Below are 17,335 nucleotides of genomic sequence, written 5' to 3' on the forward strand. Positions count from 1 at the left end.
TCAGCTCTCTACGTCGGGTGCATTGGCCACTCATCACCGCACTGCTTAACATGGTAATGAAAGTCTGAAGACTTGATGATAAACCAGTTATGCCCTTGGCTCTGTAACCTGGGATTGACTTTTGATTATTTGCACTTGGAAATACTGTACAGGTTGTTAGGTACCTGTATTTTTAGACTTTTTACCTCCATGTTGTTTTTGACAGCCTGGTTTGGTGTCAGTATTTATAATGTATAAAAGGTGAAGGAATTGGTCTGAGGAAGAGTGCATTGTGGGTTCTTTGAAAAGAAGCTCTGGACACTCATGGTGCTCCTGATGACACTGATGCCATCCTGTACAAAGACGACCAGCTGGAGGAAATGAAACACTTAGAGCATGCTTTTGACTGGTTGCCAGGATGTACAGACAGTGCATTCTTAAAAGTATTCATCTGTGATGTCTCTCCTCAACCATTGTGAACTCTCTCCCCAGAAATGGTGCATTCTCCTGATGTAGAGTCACCCAACCCTAATCCCCCTATATCCACTGATGAATCCACAGCCACACACATAGTAGGGATGCCGCCTAATTGAATTTCCTTGGTCACAATGAATACACACTCAGGACCTGCAAGTTCCAGTCCTTGCCTTTGATAAGCAAATGACCCCTATGGAATTGAGGTCACAGCCTGGGAAAACAAGAGTGAGGGAGAGAAAAATAAAGTCCCGCACTCAGACAAGCCCAATATCGACTCACCCGGGATTGAGTCCAATGATGTTTACCCTGTGTGTGTTGAACCCCTGTTGGTTCAGGGTGAAATTCATCCCACACACACACACACACACACACACACACACACACACAGTAAGTGCTACTTTTCTTTATTTTGCATCTGAATGGGGTGCATGTGTAAATAATCATGTGTCTGTGTGTGTCAGTGAATCTAGCTTTTATTTTACTTTGTTGCCTGAAGACGTGCAACAAGCTCCACCCTACAATAATAGGGTCAGTTAATTCATGAACTCAGCCAGTCTGCATCTCTTCCAGCCTTTTTTTTTTATTTCCTTTTGTTTCATTTGCTAAAACTCAAGACGTCTTGAGGCAGAACAGTGTGTCTGCTTTGGTGTCTCTCAGAGTGCACAGCCTGGATGCTTTTATGGATACTTCTTTTAGATAAAGCTCAGAATTGATTAACAGAACTGTATGTTTATGTGACCTGAATCACAGGACATCAAGGGAGTCATTTTCAAATTAGGAATGGGGGGTACATTATTCACCCACACTTATATCAGTCAGTCAATCAGTTTGATTTACTCACTGCAATCTCTGTAAAAGTTGTCTACTGATAGTCCAGTCTTTAATTTTTACTGTGCAAGCACAACACTTAAACTTTACAAGGAACATTGAGTGATTTGTAGGGTTTTTTCGCACTGGGTTTTGCCTCTCAGGCAACAATTGCTGGAGGTTGTTGGGACTGTATGCCAGGCACTCCCAAAAAGACTGAAGCTTCCCTGCATGTTCTTCAGGTAAAAAAAATGTTTTATCTGTGTTTATTTACGGTTAATATTCTCCAAAAAAAGACACTAGAATTGCCAATCAATCAATGTCCAGAGGTCACTGCTCTTCATTCTTAATTTTATTTGATTAATACATGTTTTGAGTATGCATTTATGTTACCTAGGTTTTAGAGTTCTACTTGTAATGGTGTAACCATCACCGATACCCAGGTGGGTATTGATGGCTTCTGGGTAGTAAGGATGTATTCAATTTCTACAAAGTAATGTGGGAATTTCTACGCAAATTGTCTCAAGACTATACCAAAGATAGAGTTCTGCTATCTTTTAGGAAGGAACATTTGGGTTGGCTTAAGCCTACCTACGTTACCCGCCACCCTTGGAAATACTACATTATTTATTTTAACATATCAGCTCTGTCAAGAAAAAGAGTACTGCATTAATCAAAATCTGAAGAGGACCAAAAGGACCTGTGAGCTGGCCAGAAGGAAACTTATCTTGGGCAACATGTTGCCATGGGGAACAATACAAGGAGCGGTTTGTGGCCTTGTTCCACAGGGGACGAAGAGGATTAAGTAAGTGCATTAATAATACAGCAGGTTAGATAGCATAACTGTTTACATTGCATAAAAGTAAGACTTTACCTTGTTCACTTTTTTTAATTCTATATATATAAAATATTAGTTTCTGCATTCTGAGTGTAGGACCACTCTATTGTTACTATAGGAATATTCCAGCACAGGAAAACTACAACCTTATAGCTGATATCAACAGAGATAATAAACCATCAGTTCTGATGGTTATAAGCTTAGTTTCCATCCACTTGTCAATCAAATTATCTGAATTTTGGTAAAAAAAAAAAAAAAACGGCTTTGAAACAAATACAAATCTGTTCGTAATGACGTCACATGCTGTTTGCGATCAAATGGTAAATTGAATTGATTTTAGACATTTTAAGGTGTTTCCATTCAGTTTCGCACTGAATCGCAGTTCAACATTCAAGCAAACATTTGCGAACAAAGTTTTGTTAGACAAAATGGATCAGGCCATCTACCAACAAATGATCAATATTGGTCAAGTTGCAAGACAACTCTATTTTCTGAGACATGTCTCGGGGCTTGAGCGCCTTCCATTTACTCTGGAGGACGTCCCATGGCATGTCCTAACCTCCATTTCCTTTGAGTTCCTGATAAATTATGGCATTTCTTAGATTTTTTATTTCTAAAATAGCCGTTATAGTTTGCTCCTAAATTAAATAGAAAAAGTGTTTTGTCTCCTTGTTTGTCCACTTAAATCTGTCTTTGTTGACATCCGCCATGTTTGCAAACAGAGAAGAACTACTGGGCAGAAATGAACTAAAACTTATTCTTTATTTTGTGGTGGGTTGCAACCATAAAATGACCTGAAACTTAATTGCAATTCATTATTTATTCGGCAAATATCGTTTCTATCAGCGTTTATCACATAAGCCATATATCTTTCAAGAGAAAATTTGATGAGACCGAACGTGTTTTTTTGAGTCGATATTCATGAAATTCAATCAACTCAAACGTGTGGATGGATACATAGCGACAGATACATGAACATCAAGGTTAAACTTGAGTTGTTTAATAACTTTTCCACACATTTTGTCTGTCAGCACAAACATTGCACTAATCACTTTGGACTGCATTCATATATTTAACGGGCTCATTTTGGGCTAATGTGTGTGCACATTATGTGGGACTGCATCTGCAAAGCCAGGTCTTGTGTATACAACATTAACCAGGCATTACCTTGTAACTGCCATCTGGTATCAGTGTGTCAAAGAACATGTTATGCATATTCATCTATCTGTGTCAAACAGAGTTTTGAGTGTGAAGTGATATTTACCACCAAAAGGCAGGAGCTGATTTTATTGGTATTGGCACTGTGTGTGTCGGTGTGCAAGCATGCATTACCTCTTCATTTCAGTGCAATATTACAAAGCTTGGAGATGTGTATTTCCCAAATATTATGGGTAAGTACAGCCGAGTAAGTTGTCCCATTGCATTCCAATAAAAATAAACTCACCAGGGTTCCAGCTGTACGCCCAGAATTCACACAGCGTCAATCACATAATCACCCTTTAAAATTATAGTTTCACTGAGGTTTGGGATATGAGCTCATTTATAAATGGGCCGCAGATCAAACCGAAGGCTCGGGGAATGGTGTCATGTTTTAATTATCATTTAACAGGAATGTTAAGTGCACGCTCAGTATCTTGCAAGAAAGGAAGTGTAAATTTCTTCGTACTCTTTTTAGTTCCTAACACCTTGGAGGCAGCTGAGCATACTATTAACCAGTATATCGATATTGAAATAATTGAGTCATAAGTGTCAGTTTCCATAAAGACACAGCTTTCTTTGAATCCGTGGTGAAGTTTTGTTATCAGTCATGTATAAGTTATGTTCATAAAGTTTTGTTTTGCATACAGCCCTCCCAGTGGAATCGACTTTAGAAAACAACAGTAAATAGAAGCCTGTCCAATCTTTCATAACTGCTAAAATTACAGTCCTGTTTTGTTAACAAAGTGATGAGATTATTTTGTCCTACTTATTAATTGGAGTGAAATTGGACAGCAGTGTTACTGGAAGGTGTCAGACACAGAAAGCAGGTAATTATAGAGACAGGAAGAGATAAGGAAACGGAATGCAATTACCCCGGCAAGCATAGCTTCAAATTGCTCCTCTTAGGATTTCTCACTTCAGGTTGCTTTTGTTCATTCTTTGCATCTCCATACTGATCTATTCTTTTCACCCACAAGCTCAAACGAGGAGGATTGTTTGCATTAATCAAATGAATTTCTACTGTAAGTAGAGCCATGCAAAGCACAGTACACGGCTTTTTGACGAATTCCAAATGTATTTATTCCAATATATATTTCCCAAATCATTTTGCAAACGTAAACGGCTGAGCTCAGTTTAAATCAGGGCCATCAGATGTTCCCTTTGTTCTTCCTATCCAAGGCTGTAACAGTTTCTCAGAATTTAGTTTCATTTAACTTTCAGGTTTGAGAGAGCTCTTCAGATTGATCTCTGTCGTCCACACTATTGCTGCAGTCACGTGTACATATATCGCATGCATTGCCTTTTTAAGGATTTTATTAATGACTAATGCATAATAGCAAGCACACACATATAAAACATTTCCCTCCCTAGTGTACAAGATGCAAATTGCACATTGCTGCATGTACTGTAAATAAAAGTGTGTGTCTAACCAAGAAAAAAACTGCTCCTTCTGCATTAAATTATTTCATTTTTCTGTCGATGTAGCTGACGATTTTTTTTAAATACACAAACTGCAACTGCAAGAATAAGCATTGTTCTTAAATTGCATATGGAGAGGGTCTTGTTGTATACAGCAAATTTTGTATAGATCTTATGTTTTAGGGGGAAAGCCAAATGCTGCCATGCTGCTCATTCGAAGGGAGGAGGAGGGTTTCTTCTGCTCCATTTGCTCATTCTCTGTAGTGCCCCTTTTGTTACTTTAGCCATTTGTTTTAGCATTTAGGTGTTCTCTCTGCCTGTGCCACACACACACACACACTGCAGGCACACACACACACACACACACACACACACACACACACACACACACACACACACACACACACACAAATATCTGACAGAAGAGCTGGAATTGAGAGAAAGAAAGCGAGTAAATGAGAGTGAACTCGTCAATCCAGCCTTTAATTTCAAACTCTGACAGGTTTTTTGCTGAATTATTAAAGCCAATATGAACATACAAATATCACTTTTTCTCCTCCTTTTTAGCCGAGAAGAGATTGTTGGGGAAATCTTGTAAACAGCACAGGGTGGTGTTGGTGCTCAGAGTGGCGCTTCAGGCCTGGATTCACTGCACATGTACTCACATTTACTGTGATTGCATATAGCAAAATGTACCACATTGAGACACGAATACACGGGGGGGGGGGGGGGGGGTCGGCCAGTGACCCTCACAGCTACTTATCACCGTGTGCCTGCCGCCAATGGAGCCACTCCACTTTCTACCCCAACAGCATATGTCACCACTGCGCCAGCCTACACACACACACACACGTACACACGCACGCACACACACACAGGCCTCTATAGATTCATGTATAGGTTTCCTCAAATTGTTCAGGAAAAATTCCCCGTTTATGGTTTGATTAATACTCTGAATCAACACAAGTGCTTTTTGTAATTGCTATTTAGGTTTGATGGCCTGATAGGCGCCACTTAGCCAAGCTTCCGTCAGGTTCAGTCTGGAGCTGGGAATGATCACTGCAGACAGATCAAGTGTTGTGAGTGGAGTGTATGAGTGTCTCAAAGTGCCTTTATGTAAATGGCAGTTGAAGAGCGGCCCTCCATTGAAGCTTAAATATACAGCATGGTATGTGCTACTCTGTCAGTCTTGGGGATGTGTCCTCCGTGACTGTAAAATGTTCTGTGCTCATAAAAGGTTCAGCACCTCCCTCTCTCCCTCCAGAAAACCCCAGAGAGAAAAGATGAGACAGGGAGAGAGCTGGAAGCTGAGGGAAAGCACGGAGATCTCTTTATCCGAATGAAGAGAAACTAGGACACATGGTAGGGATCAAGGTCGTAGATTACAGGTCCCAAATAAAAGGTCAAAGGAAAATGAAATGAAGGATTGCTTCTCAAATATCAAAAAAAGACAAGGTTCTGACATCACTATATTGTTTGGACGGTTAAGGAGAATGGATTTTGTCCCAGTTTTCTGTTGGTTTAGAGGAGTGTTGTCTTTACTTTCTTCTTGAAAAGCAACAATGCTATTTTTGCCCTGTGTTACAGCATCATCACTTTTATCAACACAGTTGTGGAAATGCTCTATAGATTGTGAACTCTTCCCCCTTCCTAGATTTAATAATAGAGAAGCAGGCCGTGCTGAGTATTTTTGTTTGTAGAGTGTTTGTTTAACGCTTCCTTCCTTCCCAACTGTTGGTGTTCTAACACCTTCCAAATTACACCAAGGATAGCTGTAAGGCTCTCTTCTCATTTTCCTCAGTTAACAAGCACTCTGTTTATATATGATTATGGCCCTCTGTTTGTTTATTCTGCTCGCTTTTTTTTAATTACTTTGCCAGTTTAGTTCAAGGTACAAAATGCACCAAAGGATTCAGTTGAACGTATTTGTTTCTTTCTCTGGAGAAATATTTATGGTCATTTCATTCTACAGCCCCTCAACACCAAAAACCCCGCGCTCTTTCCGCTCCCCCCAGTTCTGACTGTTATTCCTGTGTTTATTTTGCAGCACTGCCAATCATGCAGGTGAAAATTGACATCACAAGACAGCAGGTGGAGAAGATCTTCGGGCTCGATGAGTACTGGTGTCAGTGTGTCGCCTGGAGCACCACCGGAACCCAGAAGAGCCAAAAGGCGTACATCAGGATTGCTTGTGAGTGCATTTTAAAACAATCACTGTCATCACAAGTGCAAACGCTGCCTAACAAGGTGCTCATATATTGCATGCTAGTTTGTAATAAGATTGGATTAGAACAATGATTTTTTTTCCACTTGGTTGGGGAGGGACTTACTTTCATTGAACAATAAGCCCAGAGACCATTATGATTTGTGCACCACTGTGCATTACTGTGATTACAATTTAGTTAAATCATCTTCCTGCGATTCTACTTAAGAAGTAAATATTCGACCCTGGCAGGAAGAAACAGAGTAATGCATCTGCTTGAAGGCAGTCTTTAAAAAAAATGGAACACTAAAATTGAGTATTCATGACCGTATTTTCCACTGGAAACTGTATATCAGCGATGATCCCTCTGAAAGTAACTGGAATAAAAACAGATTTGAAAGTTATTGCTGTGCAGCAATCATAAATCTGTCTGGGGAACACAGTCATCCCTTTGCTGCAGCCTCAAAAGCTTTATTAGAAGAAGCCATTTTACATTTGAGTATTTTAAAGCATTCTGCCTATTAATTCCCACATAAATATGCATTACTCCAGACAGAGCCAAACGCAGCACTGTCTCCAAACCGCCAGACGTTTTGAAAACACACATTCATTACCCCAACCTTGTTTGAGAGCTCAACGAAAACAGTTAGATGTAAGATAAGGACACGCATGCTTTAATGACAATGAATCCATGTGCACGCACCGGTTCACATTCGGGTGTGCACACATACACACTTGCATACATTTGAGCCTTCCGGGACTGTTATGTCTTCAGTCTCCCCAAGTCCCATTGTATCGGCTTTAATTAAATCGAATGTCATAAAACTCTCTGCTTGTCTTAACGTTTATCTCAGTGTGATTGGTTAGGACAGGCTCAACATCTGTTTAAAGGAATTCACCGGCAGCTCACAGACGCACCCTCAGTCCCTCACAACACACAGTAATAATCGCTCCAACTCAAAACCCGGGGTGAACACATCCAATCTGTGCCACCCTGCTAGCTATCAGTGTTCTGTCTAGCTCATCACATACAAATGGCCTTGCATTCTTATCCACTTGTAAGAAAAAAAGCATTGCCAATTTTACCTGTGTAATCCTCAACCTGGTCTTACGGACAAATGTATATAGCAGGACTTGGTGCAAGGGTAAGAGTATCCAATGAGATGTAATGTGAAGCCCCATGCAGTCAGCCAAGCTTGCAGGAGCTCTTGTCCAGGCGCCTTAGGGCTGTGTTTTCGTGTGGCTGCTCCAAGCCCTCATACAGATGGAAGCTGGAGGCTGGCGGAGGCTGGAGAGAGGAGAGTGGGTGGTAGGGGAGGAGTGAGGAGTAATGCAATTGCTTTTGCTTGATGCTGGGCCCCTCTGGCAGCAGACAAGCATCTCTGAACCAGCCAGGCAGCCTGTAATAAGCAACATGGTTGTTGCCACCAATCCCTTTGTGGCTTAGGGGCCAACTGGAGTGCAGCACGCTCAGCGAAGCCATACTGTAGGTGGACATTTTAAGAGTGAAGAAAGATTTAGAAACATCACCAAGCCAAGTTCTGTGGATGGAAGTATTTCATTTAAACCTCACAAGCTCATACAAACATCCTAATTGGTTGCATTTCTCCCCGTCTTTTTCTCCCCTCAGACCTGAGAAAGAACTTTGAGGAGGAGCCGCAGGGTAAAGAGGTGGCATTGGACCAGGAGGTGTTACTGCGCTGCCACCCTCCCGAGGGAGTGCCACAAGCCGAGGTGAGACACAGATACAGAAGATATTTATAGGCCCACATCTAGCATCCATTTACCCTTTCCTCACCAGGAGGACAAAGAGCAGAAAGTAGCTCAGGATCAACTCCCCAGCATATTTTCCTGCTCCACCAGCGAACAGACAACCCTGAACGGATAAATTACGCCTCTAATTATTCCACCTTATTGATTTATTATCTCTCTTACATCTCTGAGAAGCCGTATATCACAGTGTCTCGTCACATCACTCAGGATAGGCTGGGAGGCTTCACTCCCCGTTTGGCATCTCTAAAGGCCTATTCATAATTAATGGATCTATTTGCCTCTCTCTCTCTCTTTATCTCTCTTTATCTATCTATCTCTCTACCTCTCTCCCCCCTATCTCATTCTCTATCTTTCTGCCATTTTTCAATGTCCCCTCTACACTCTTGTTCTGCTCAACTCACTCTCTCTCTCTTCTTGCTCTCGGTGGTGTCCGTCTGTGTTTAGAGGACCAGGCTGAGGCCAGCTGTTTCACCTCGTCTGCTGCATCCTCCCAGTCCCAGATAGGCACTAACCATTCTAATAACAACACAAGAGGAGGTTAGGCCAGTAACTCAGACAGCCCAGAGACCAAGAGCAGCAGACTAGCCAATCATACAGCGACAGTGTTGGGACAGTTTGCAGAGAAATGGGAAGTAAGGTGCCAACTGCAGTTCAACAGAAAAGGACATCAGTGCAGAAGTCACCCGGGAGAAAGCAGAAATACGGCACAAGAGGAAGAAAGACCAATTATATGCAGCATTGTAACTGGCAGTAATACTGACAACAACGCTGCCGTACCGTAGCTACTCTCGAGATGGCACAAGGTCAAGTGAGAGCAAGAAAACAAGCAAACCAATTTTGAGAGTACACCAAAAAAAAGGAATACCATCAGTTTTTGGCTTCTGTAAAAGGGCATAGAAACTACACAAAGCATGATCAGTTTCACTCTCCGGCCACCAACAGCTGCAGAGATCTCCAGCAGCTACAACATAAAAGCTACTTTTCCCACACAAAAAGAGAATAAATATTAAAATCAGTGGGGTGCATTGTTAATTTAATTCCATCTGAGTATCAATATTATACTAAGCTGCTATTGTTCTTCCTTTTGTCTGTTTGATTGTATCCAAAACTAAAATCTCTAATCAGCAGCATGTTTTGTCACTGTAGGGGGGTTCGGGGGCTTTCTATTCAGCTGCAGTGAGTTTTGACCACTGAAACATATTTTCAGGTGGAATGGCAGAGAAACGAGGATGTGATCAACCCAGCGAGTGACCCCAATTTTTTCATCACAACTGACCATAATCTTGTCATCAAAAAAGCCCGGCTGGCGGACACGGGCAACTACACGTGTGTGGCCAAAAACATCGTTGCTCGCCGCAAAAGCACCTCTGCCACGGTCCTAGTTTATGGTAGGTGATAACTTTTTTTTTGTGCAAAAGGTGTCATTACACGGAGGGTAATAAGAGGTCTGGGATCGAATGATAATCCCCAGCCTTGAAATATACAAACATAAAAACAGCTCAAATCAATCATGTATTGCTTGCATGTTGCTTTTGTTATCCCACATTTCCACATTCAGTTCAGCATGTTCTCTTGCATGGAAGATCACTGGGTGCACTTCTTCTATCAGTTACAATATTACACTATTACACATAATTACACATAATTCTACAGTGTAGTTAAAATAAACTTGGATAAGTCCGCTCTGTTTTTTAGCAAACAATGAATTACACTATGCTAAATAATTACAAAACGACATATTAGTGTATCTGCTAATTAAATAGCCCAACTTAAAATGCTCCTGGCAGCCATTCTGCCAAAGCTGGCAGTCTCCAGTGTCGGGGCTGCCATCTTCCTCCTCTGTAGTGGATCCAATACAAAATGAAAAATTGAATTAACAGCAAACTGTAAATAATGACATGGCTTGATAAGCAGCCTGATCGTTTTTCTATCACAGAGGGCTCCTTGAGTACTGACACTAAAGTTTTGCATAGGTTACAGCCAGACTTAATTCTCAGCTACATGCAAACAGGAGATGGAAATCACATGGGAATCCATCATGAAAGCAACTTTGGCGCGTATACAACTGACACGGCCTATTTCTTTTTGTCAAGGCTGCCAGAAGAAGGCGATAATATGCTGTAAAGTCAGAGTTCTTGTATATTATCTAACATGAATGGAGAAAATGCACCATATGCCACAAATATACAGCACAATGTAGGAGTCTGCACACCTCTTCAGTTTTTTGCATCATTTCTTCTGCTAAAAAAAATATTTAAAAATAACACGTTTCAAGGTTTCTGTGTGAGATCTATACAATATTTTTCTTTTTACTCCATTTTTAACATAATCTGATTATAATTTTGTGAAGTTCATACATTTAAATTTGCATTGTAAGTAGGCATATCCTTTGTGAAATCAGTAGGAATTATTTGACCGAAACTCAATATCTTGCAGTTGTCAGATTCTTGTCATGGCTACTTGAATTGTAATTGAATTAACTTCCATTTGTAATTGCAGCCTAGTAAAAGTTCCCATTGCAATCCTAAAGGATTTTAGGGTGTAGGATGAATTCATATTCAGAAAACACAAGCATAGTGTGGGACGTGAGGGTCACCTTTGGTCAACTTTATGTATCAAGTAATATTCCCTGTACCATATCCAAAAATATGCATGTCAATAGATTAAGAGAGATGAACTAAAGTGAGAAAACACCTGCATGTATTACTTTTGATTTGACTTGTACAGTGTTTTTCACTTTGAGTTTAGAAATGTAACTAATAAATCAATATTTAGCAGTAAAGATGAAACGGACAGTAAGAGAGATCACTGTATTTTAGATATTTGGCAATACGCTGCAAGTAATTTCCTTTTTAAGGCTGATTTTGTTATTCAACAAACTGTGCAGACCCTGTTGGGGGTTCAAACATTTAGGTAGCGCTGTATAACTGTAAACATAGTTGAAAATTGAGGCTTGTGCATTTTCCCGGTGAACAGTTTCATATGAAATGTGTTAATTTGGAGCATTCAGTAAAAAACACACATTATAATAGACTTATCCAAGCCTCCAGCGTACAAATAAAAAGCCCAATTATTCTTACTGTTGATTATAATGGATTAGCTTGTTGTTGAAAGAATTGCTCTGCAGATGAAGAAATCTAGAGTCGAAATGACTGTGGAGGCAAGAGCATTCATTTTCTTATTGTTTGCTATTTCTTGTATCGTCCAACAATAGTTCGCTCTTAGACCAGATGAATTGTGAACAAATTGCTACGGTGCTTGCATGTGCAATTCTATTTCTTCACATCACTCTTTGTGCTTGAAACGATCACAAATGTGTTGCCAGTGTAGTAATATTTGATGTTAAATCACAATAAAAGTTGTCCTGTTCAAAAAACGTAAAGAAAGTAAAGAAAAATCCAGTTACCTGAGACTCTGCTAGCTGTTCAAGCTAGCTGTAGAAAGCCATAATAACTGCTACTTTTCAAAGGGGGTTCAACAGGGGGCCAGAGATGCATTTTAACAAGGCCTTGCTGCTGTGACTGCGCTCTGTGCTAAGAGGTAATCAGGGGCCGAGTTGCCTGGCAATTTACCTCGCCATGGCGGGCAATCAATCGCATAGAGAGGGCAAGGAAGTGATTCAGCCACGACAAGCAAAGGAGAGAGTTGGGGTGGGGGGAGAATTAGGAGGGAGAGTATGTACAGAGAAGCAGGGATGGTGCTGTTCAAGTCAATAAATCAGGAATATCGGTATCTTGTAAGATGGGGCAAACACAGGATGTACAGGAAGGAGCTGATTGGAATTAAACCAGCGTGATTTGATGTAATCACCTGCCGTGATTGAGAGATATAGCAACAATTACGTGCCAGTAGACGGTTAGAGCTTCAGTACACCGCCACTGGTTGTTAAAGTGCCTCAACTTTTAGTTTCAAATATAAAATAAGTAATAAATGATTCAGTGTTGTTCTCTACAATTCAAAAAATACTTGAGTTGAAGAAAGATGTGTGAAACCAGTTGGATATGCGAGTGACACAATCTGAATTACTGCACAACAGCAGCCACAACATATGTATTTTTCAGTAGTGTGTTGGCATTTCCAGGGAGTAGGTGTTGTGTTTAATGTATTAATGACATGGGCATTTTGCTTTTTTACAGTGATTATATTCGGACTGTATTATGAGAATTTTTAAGTTTGGAGGTATATTTATTTTGAATGTCGACCAGTTACTGAAACTGTGTCTTCCTCAGAGATAAGGTCAAAGAAGGCAAGCTGTCATCTTATTTTCTGCTCCCTGTTGAAGCCATTATGTTTTCACTGCAGTTGGCTGTAATTCCAACTGGGACACAGGACGCAGCCCCCTTTGCTCTTGCTCTCCCATTAGTTCACCTTGCAGTGCTGAGCCAAAGAGTGTAACAGCAGTCACGATTATTCTAGCGCAACACACCTCTTTTCCTTGGTGCATGTCGGGTAATCCTGGCTGCTCTGTCCCTTCATCCATCCCTCCCTCCCTCCCTCCCAACCTAACCCTTCCCTCCCCCCGCTCCATCCCGCCGGTGTTGGTGTGACAGTCAACGGCGGCTGGTCCACATGGACCACCTGGTCGTCCTGCAGTGCTGTGTGTGGGCGTGGCTGGCAGAAGAGGAGTCGGAGCTGCACCAACCCCACGCCACTGAATGGAGGCACATCCTGTGAGGGGCAGAACGTCCAGAAAAGTGCCTGTGTGGCCACCTGTCCAGGTAACTCCCAGGCAACCCTGTTTGTCCTGTGGCGCTTGGCTTCCTGTGGCTTCCTTTTTGCATTTTTTTGCATCTAGAAGTCATCAATTCATCTTTATTTTGGCTGCTTTTTGTACCAGCACCCAGATCTTTCCTGCGATGTCAGTGCTTCTGTTGTTTTCTGCAATTAGACCCCTTACACTGCAATGTCAGAGTCTAATAGTCTTCACTGTAGGGCCCCATCCTGAAAGTGATTTATTGTTATCACTCTTTGTTCACATATCTCTTAATCTGCTGCGCTGTACGCAGACCCTGATTTTAATTCAGAGACCTGTCTGCTTTAAGAGACATGGTCCCAGCCATGGCATTGTGTCCGACCAGCTAGTACATTTGTTATTGTTTGCTGCTCAAGCTGTGTAGTAAATATAGGCGATAAAAAGCTGAATCATGGCGGCCTGTGTGCCATGGTTACGTGTGAGGAGTTGAGGACGTTTGGTCTGCCTGCCTGTTCTCCCTTGTTAGAGCGTCGGAGAGGCAGAGAGTGTCCTGCCTGATACTGAGCAACACATATTGATTTCTGGTAGCCTGAGATGGTAGTCAAGCTGCTTCATTTGCAGTCCCACATTAGCCCCCTGACAGAGGAAGAGATAGCGAGGGAGAGGGAAAAGGATGTGTAAGGTGAAAGCAGGGATAGAGACAGATGGAATCAGATACAGTGTAAGGAAGGCAAGAACAAAGCCTGGAGTAAGAGAGAGAGAGAGGAGAGAAAAAATGAGAAAGAAGTAGAAAAAGCCTGTGTGTGTACTGTACAAGAGCTCGCTATTAGCTGCCAGCAGATCAGTCTCTGGATGTATAGCTGGGGCTCTTCAGCCATGCTGACCGCAGGAGAAATCTCCCACGCTTGGTAAATAGCAGAGAGTGAAATCCAACTCCTCTGGCAGTGGCAGCATCTCCCTGCCTAAAACAGAGGTTATCTCTCTCAGTGAATCAGGGCGTTGTGTTACACATCTCCCATGTAAAGACATCACTAGATGTCAAGCATGAGTGTAAGTAACATGGCCCGCTGGAATACAGCAGGCGGAGGAAGACAAAGGAAACAGCAATATAGGCCGCTCCATCAGGACGCTATCTGGATGAATTTGGAATTATTAGCGCTGGAGCACCGAGTAATGGAATTAGGGGGGTGTCCAGGGATGCTTGACATTCCCCCACAGCAAAGCAGGATACTGACCTCCATGAGCTTAAACAGATTAATGTTAGTCCAAGCGGCTATTGTTAGGACCCCCCCCCCTTTTCTTTCTTTTGCCCCACAAGGAGAAAGTGTGTAATTTCAACCCTTAGGGAAAGTATGTGCCTTGTGAACACAGTTTGTAGAGACTTTGGGAAAGAAAGAACTTCTTTTTTTTTTTCTTGATGAGAAACGCTACAGTGACGCGACCCCGCTCACACCTCTATCAGCCCTGTTGTTTGAGTAGAGTAGTCTCTGCCTTCTTTTCTCACTCGTTACTTGTCTCAGACAGACCGTCAGTGGCACAGATAGCCCCAGCTGTCAGACCCCGGAGAGGGTTCCCCTCAAGGCCGAAGTCCACCACGCCAGAGCCTGGGGATGAAGGGCTGCTGTTTCCATCCACAATTGGCACAGCGGCTCTGTTGTGTACTCTCAGACGTGGCTCTGAAGTCCCCCAAGATGAACTGAAAGCTCCCATCATTTGTCACCCAGCGCGCACACGCACACGCACTCACACTCACACTCACACAAACCCAGCCAAGCAATGACAACCCCCAAATACATCTGAATCCTCACTTTGATTCATCGATTGTTATCAAATGTATGAATAATCAGTCTAAATACGTGAATACATGTTCTGATAGTCATGTTCCGCGAGGGGCAACAGATGAGATCAGCCTACTGGATAACAACTTTAATTATCACTTTGCTTATAGCCTTCGCAGGTCTAATCAACTACACTCACAGTAGATGGTGGTTTGAGCCCATTTTAGAATAAAGAGACTTGAGGAGAATGAATTACATGGGGAGCTGTAATCCTGCATATCGACATCATGTTATTTACTCAGACACGGCTGACATTTATATTCAGCAGTGTTTCATTTTTAATGTTTTTATATGGTCAGCTTTAGAGAGGCATTTTTCCCCAGTGCCTTTGTTTTTGAGTTGCATTTTAAAAATTACTTTATTTAATTCTGGTCTTGTTCCAAGAGTTCATTAATTATCTAGACAGAGATTCTTTGCTGATTATAAGCTCTCTAGTGCATTTGACTTACAGCATTATAGCTTTGAAATTACTTTTTTTAGTTTTAGTTTAGCTGCTTATTCTTTGTAAATGGCAGTTGTAGTCTGTTTCTGTTTAGTCTAAAACACATTGATGGCCTCACAGATTTGCTGTACTCCTCCTCTGGGGATAAAGAGATTCTGTCAACTGAATGAATATTCACTGGAAACAAATCCATTTAAACTCGGAAGCAACAACATGCAAAGGCTATAATTTGTCTCTGCGTTTCCTGGCTAAATCTATATATATTTCTTGTTGAAATGCCGATGGCCATGTGTTGTTCCACATTTAAAAAAGTAGCATGATTCCTTCAGAGCAGTTAGCTTCAGCCACAGAGGCACATTTCCACACACATACTGTACATATGAGCTTTCACAGACCGACACCATCTACAACGGCCGGTTCAGTAGCAAACCTTTCCACATGTCTAATCACAACAACTCTTGAGCTCCCATTTCTTATCTGGAAAGTGTGTAGCTATAGAGGCTCATCTGTATTTTTGTCTAAGTCTCCAAAGTGTTTAATGAGAGTTGGCAGAGGCCTCTGTGGCAGATCAGATGGGCTCCATGCTGGGAGAGACACAGGGAGCTGTGGAGGAGGAGGAGGCCGAGGCTAAAGCCTGAGGCTCAGTGCAAAGCAGAACAACACTTGAGACGGCGAGTAGCCAAACTATGCAAGAGCTTATCTCCATTTTCTCCCTATTTTCTCTGCCTATCCTTTTCTTTTGTCTCCATCTCTTTGCATCCCGCTGAAGTATCCCAATCTGCAGTCCATGCTTCACCCTTTCATTGAGTCAGTCATGGCAATATGTCATATCACACCAACATTTTTGACAAAGACACCCTACCTGAGCCAACCGCAAATCCATCCCCAGTTTAGGAAGTGACAAAGTGACACCTGCCCCACACAAATGAATATAACTGTTGCTGATGTGTTAGAGAACAGCAAATAACTTGAAGAGATTTCTAACTCGTGTGAATTATTTAAGTATTGTACTGATCCCTCAGGCTTGCCAGAGGAGCTGTGAGATTTCTGCTCGATGGAAAATCAACAGACTCGGGGCTGGTCTATTTGTGCATGCATACTTGTGTGTTTTTGTGCATGTTTGTGTTGTTCACATGCAAGTTAGCACCCATATGTCTACTGTCTGCACTGCAGGCAAATCTCTAATTCTACTTTGGAAGTAAGCATCCATGTGTGTCTCTGGATATTATCTGATATTGTCCTGGAGACTTCATATTTTATCAAAGGAATAAATAAAGGCAATGGCTAATGAATGTGAGAGGAAAAACACTTTAGTTCACTGCGAAAAGACGGTGGCCATCTGGTGACAGCCTCGCATCAGCGCTGTTTTTAATTATTCTGTGCCGTTTGTTTTGGCTCACTCTCTTCATATCTCATTCTGTCTCTTTTTGGTTTGTTCTAGTGGTTCAGTTAACATAAGGGAGTAGACTCCTCAGACTTATCGATCACATATTACATCACAAAAACTGACTATATATATCATATGTCAGAAATACAGAACAAGGTTTAGTTTTTAATCTCTGTCGCATCACCTATTTTTGTGGCTAAGCTATAAACCCCCTCCATGGGTCTGTGGCTTTCTGTGGCTTTCTTTCATCAGCCTTTGAACACCGTCTGGGATTAGGGG

General features: G+C 41.7%; 1 protein-coding gene across 4 annotated transcripts in view; it reads left to right on the plus strand.

Moving 5' to 3' along the window:
• Positions 1–17,335, plus strand: part of unc5a (unc-5 netrin receptor A) — a 140,394-nt gene that overhangs the window by 83,475 nt on the left and 39,584 nt on the right. For 2 of the 4 annotated variants that reach the window (XM_032528057.1, XM_032528059.1), the window contains exons 3-6: positions 6,768–6,911; positions 8,554–8,657; positions 9,904–10,084; positions 13,247–13,414. In XM_032528057.1, the coding sequence (XP_032383948.1) occupies positions 6,768–6,911; positions 8,554–8,657; positions 9,904–10,084; positions 13,247–13,414 (597 nt within the window). The remainder of the gene's footprint in view (positions 1–6,767; positions 6,912–8,553; positions 8,658–9,903; positions 10,085–13,246; positions 13,415–17,335) is intronic. The other 2 variants (XM_032528060.1, XM_032528061.1) reach the window with 1 other exon arrangement.

The sequence above is a fragment of the Etheostoma spectabile genome, chromosome 10, assembly GCF_008692095.1.
Source record: "Etheostoma spectabile isolate EspeVRDwgs_2016 chromosome 10, UIUC_Espe_1.0, whole genome shotgun sequence".
NCBI classification, from domain to species: Eukaryota; Metazoa; Chordata; class Actinopteri; order Perciformes; family Percidae; genus Etheostoma; species Etheostoma spectabile.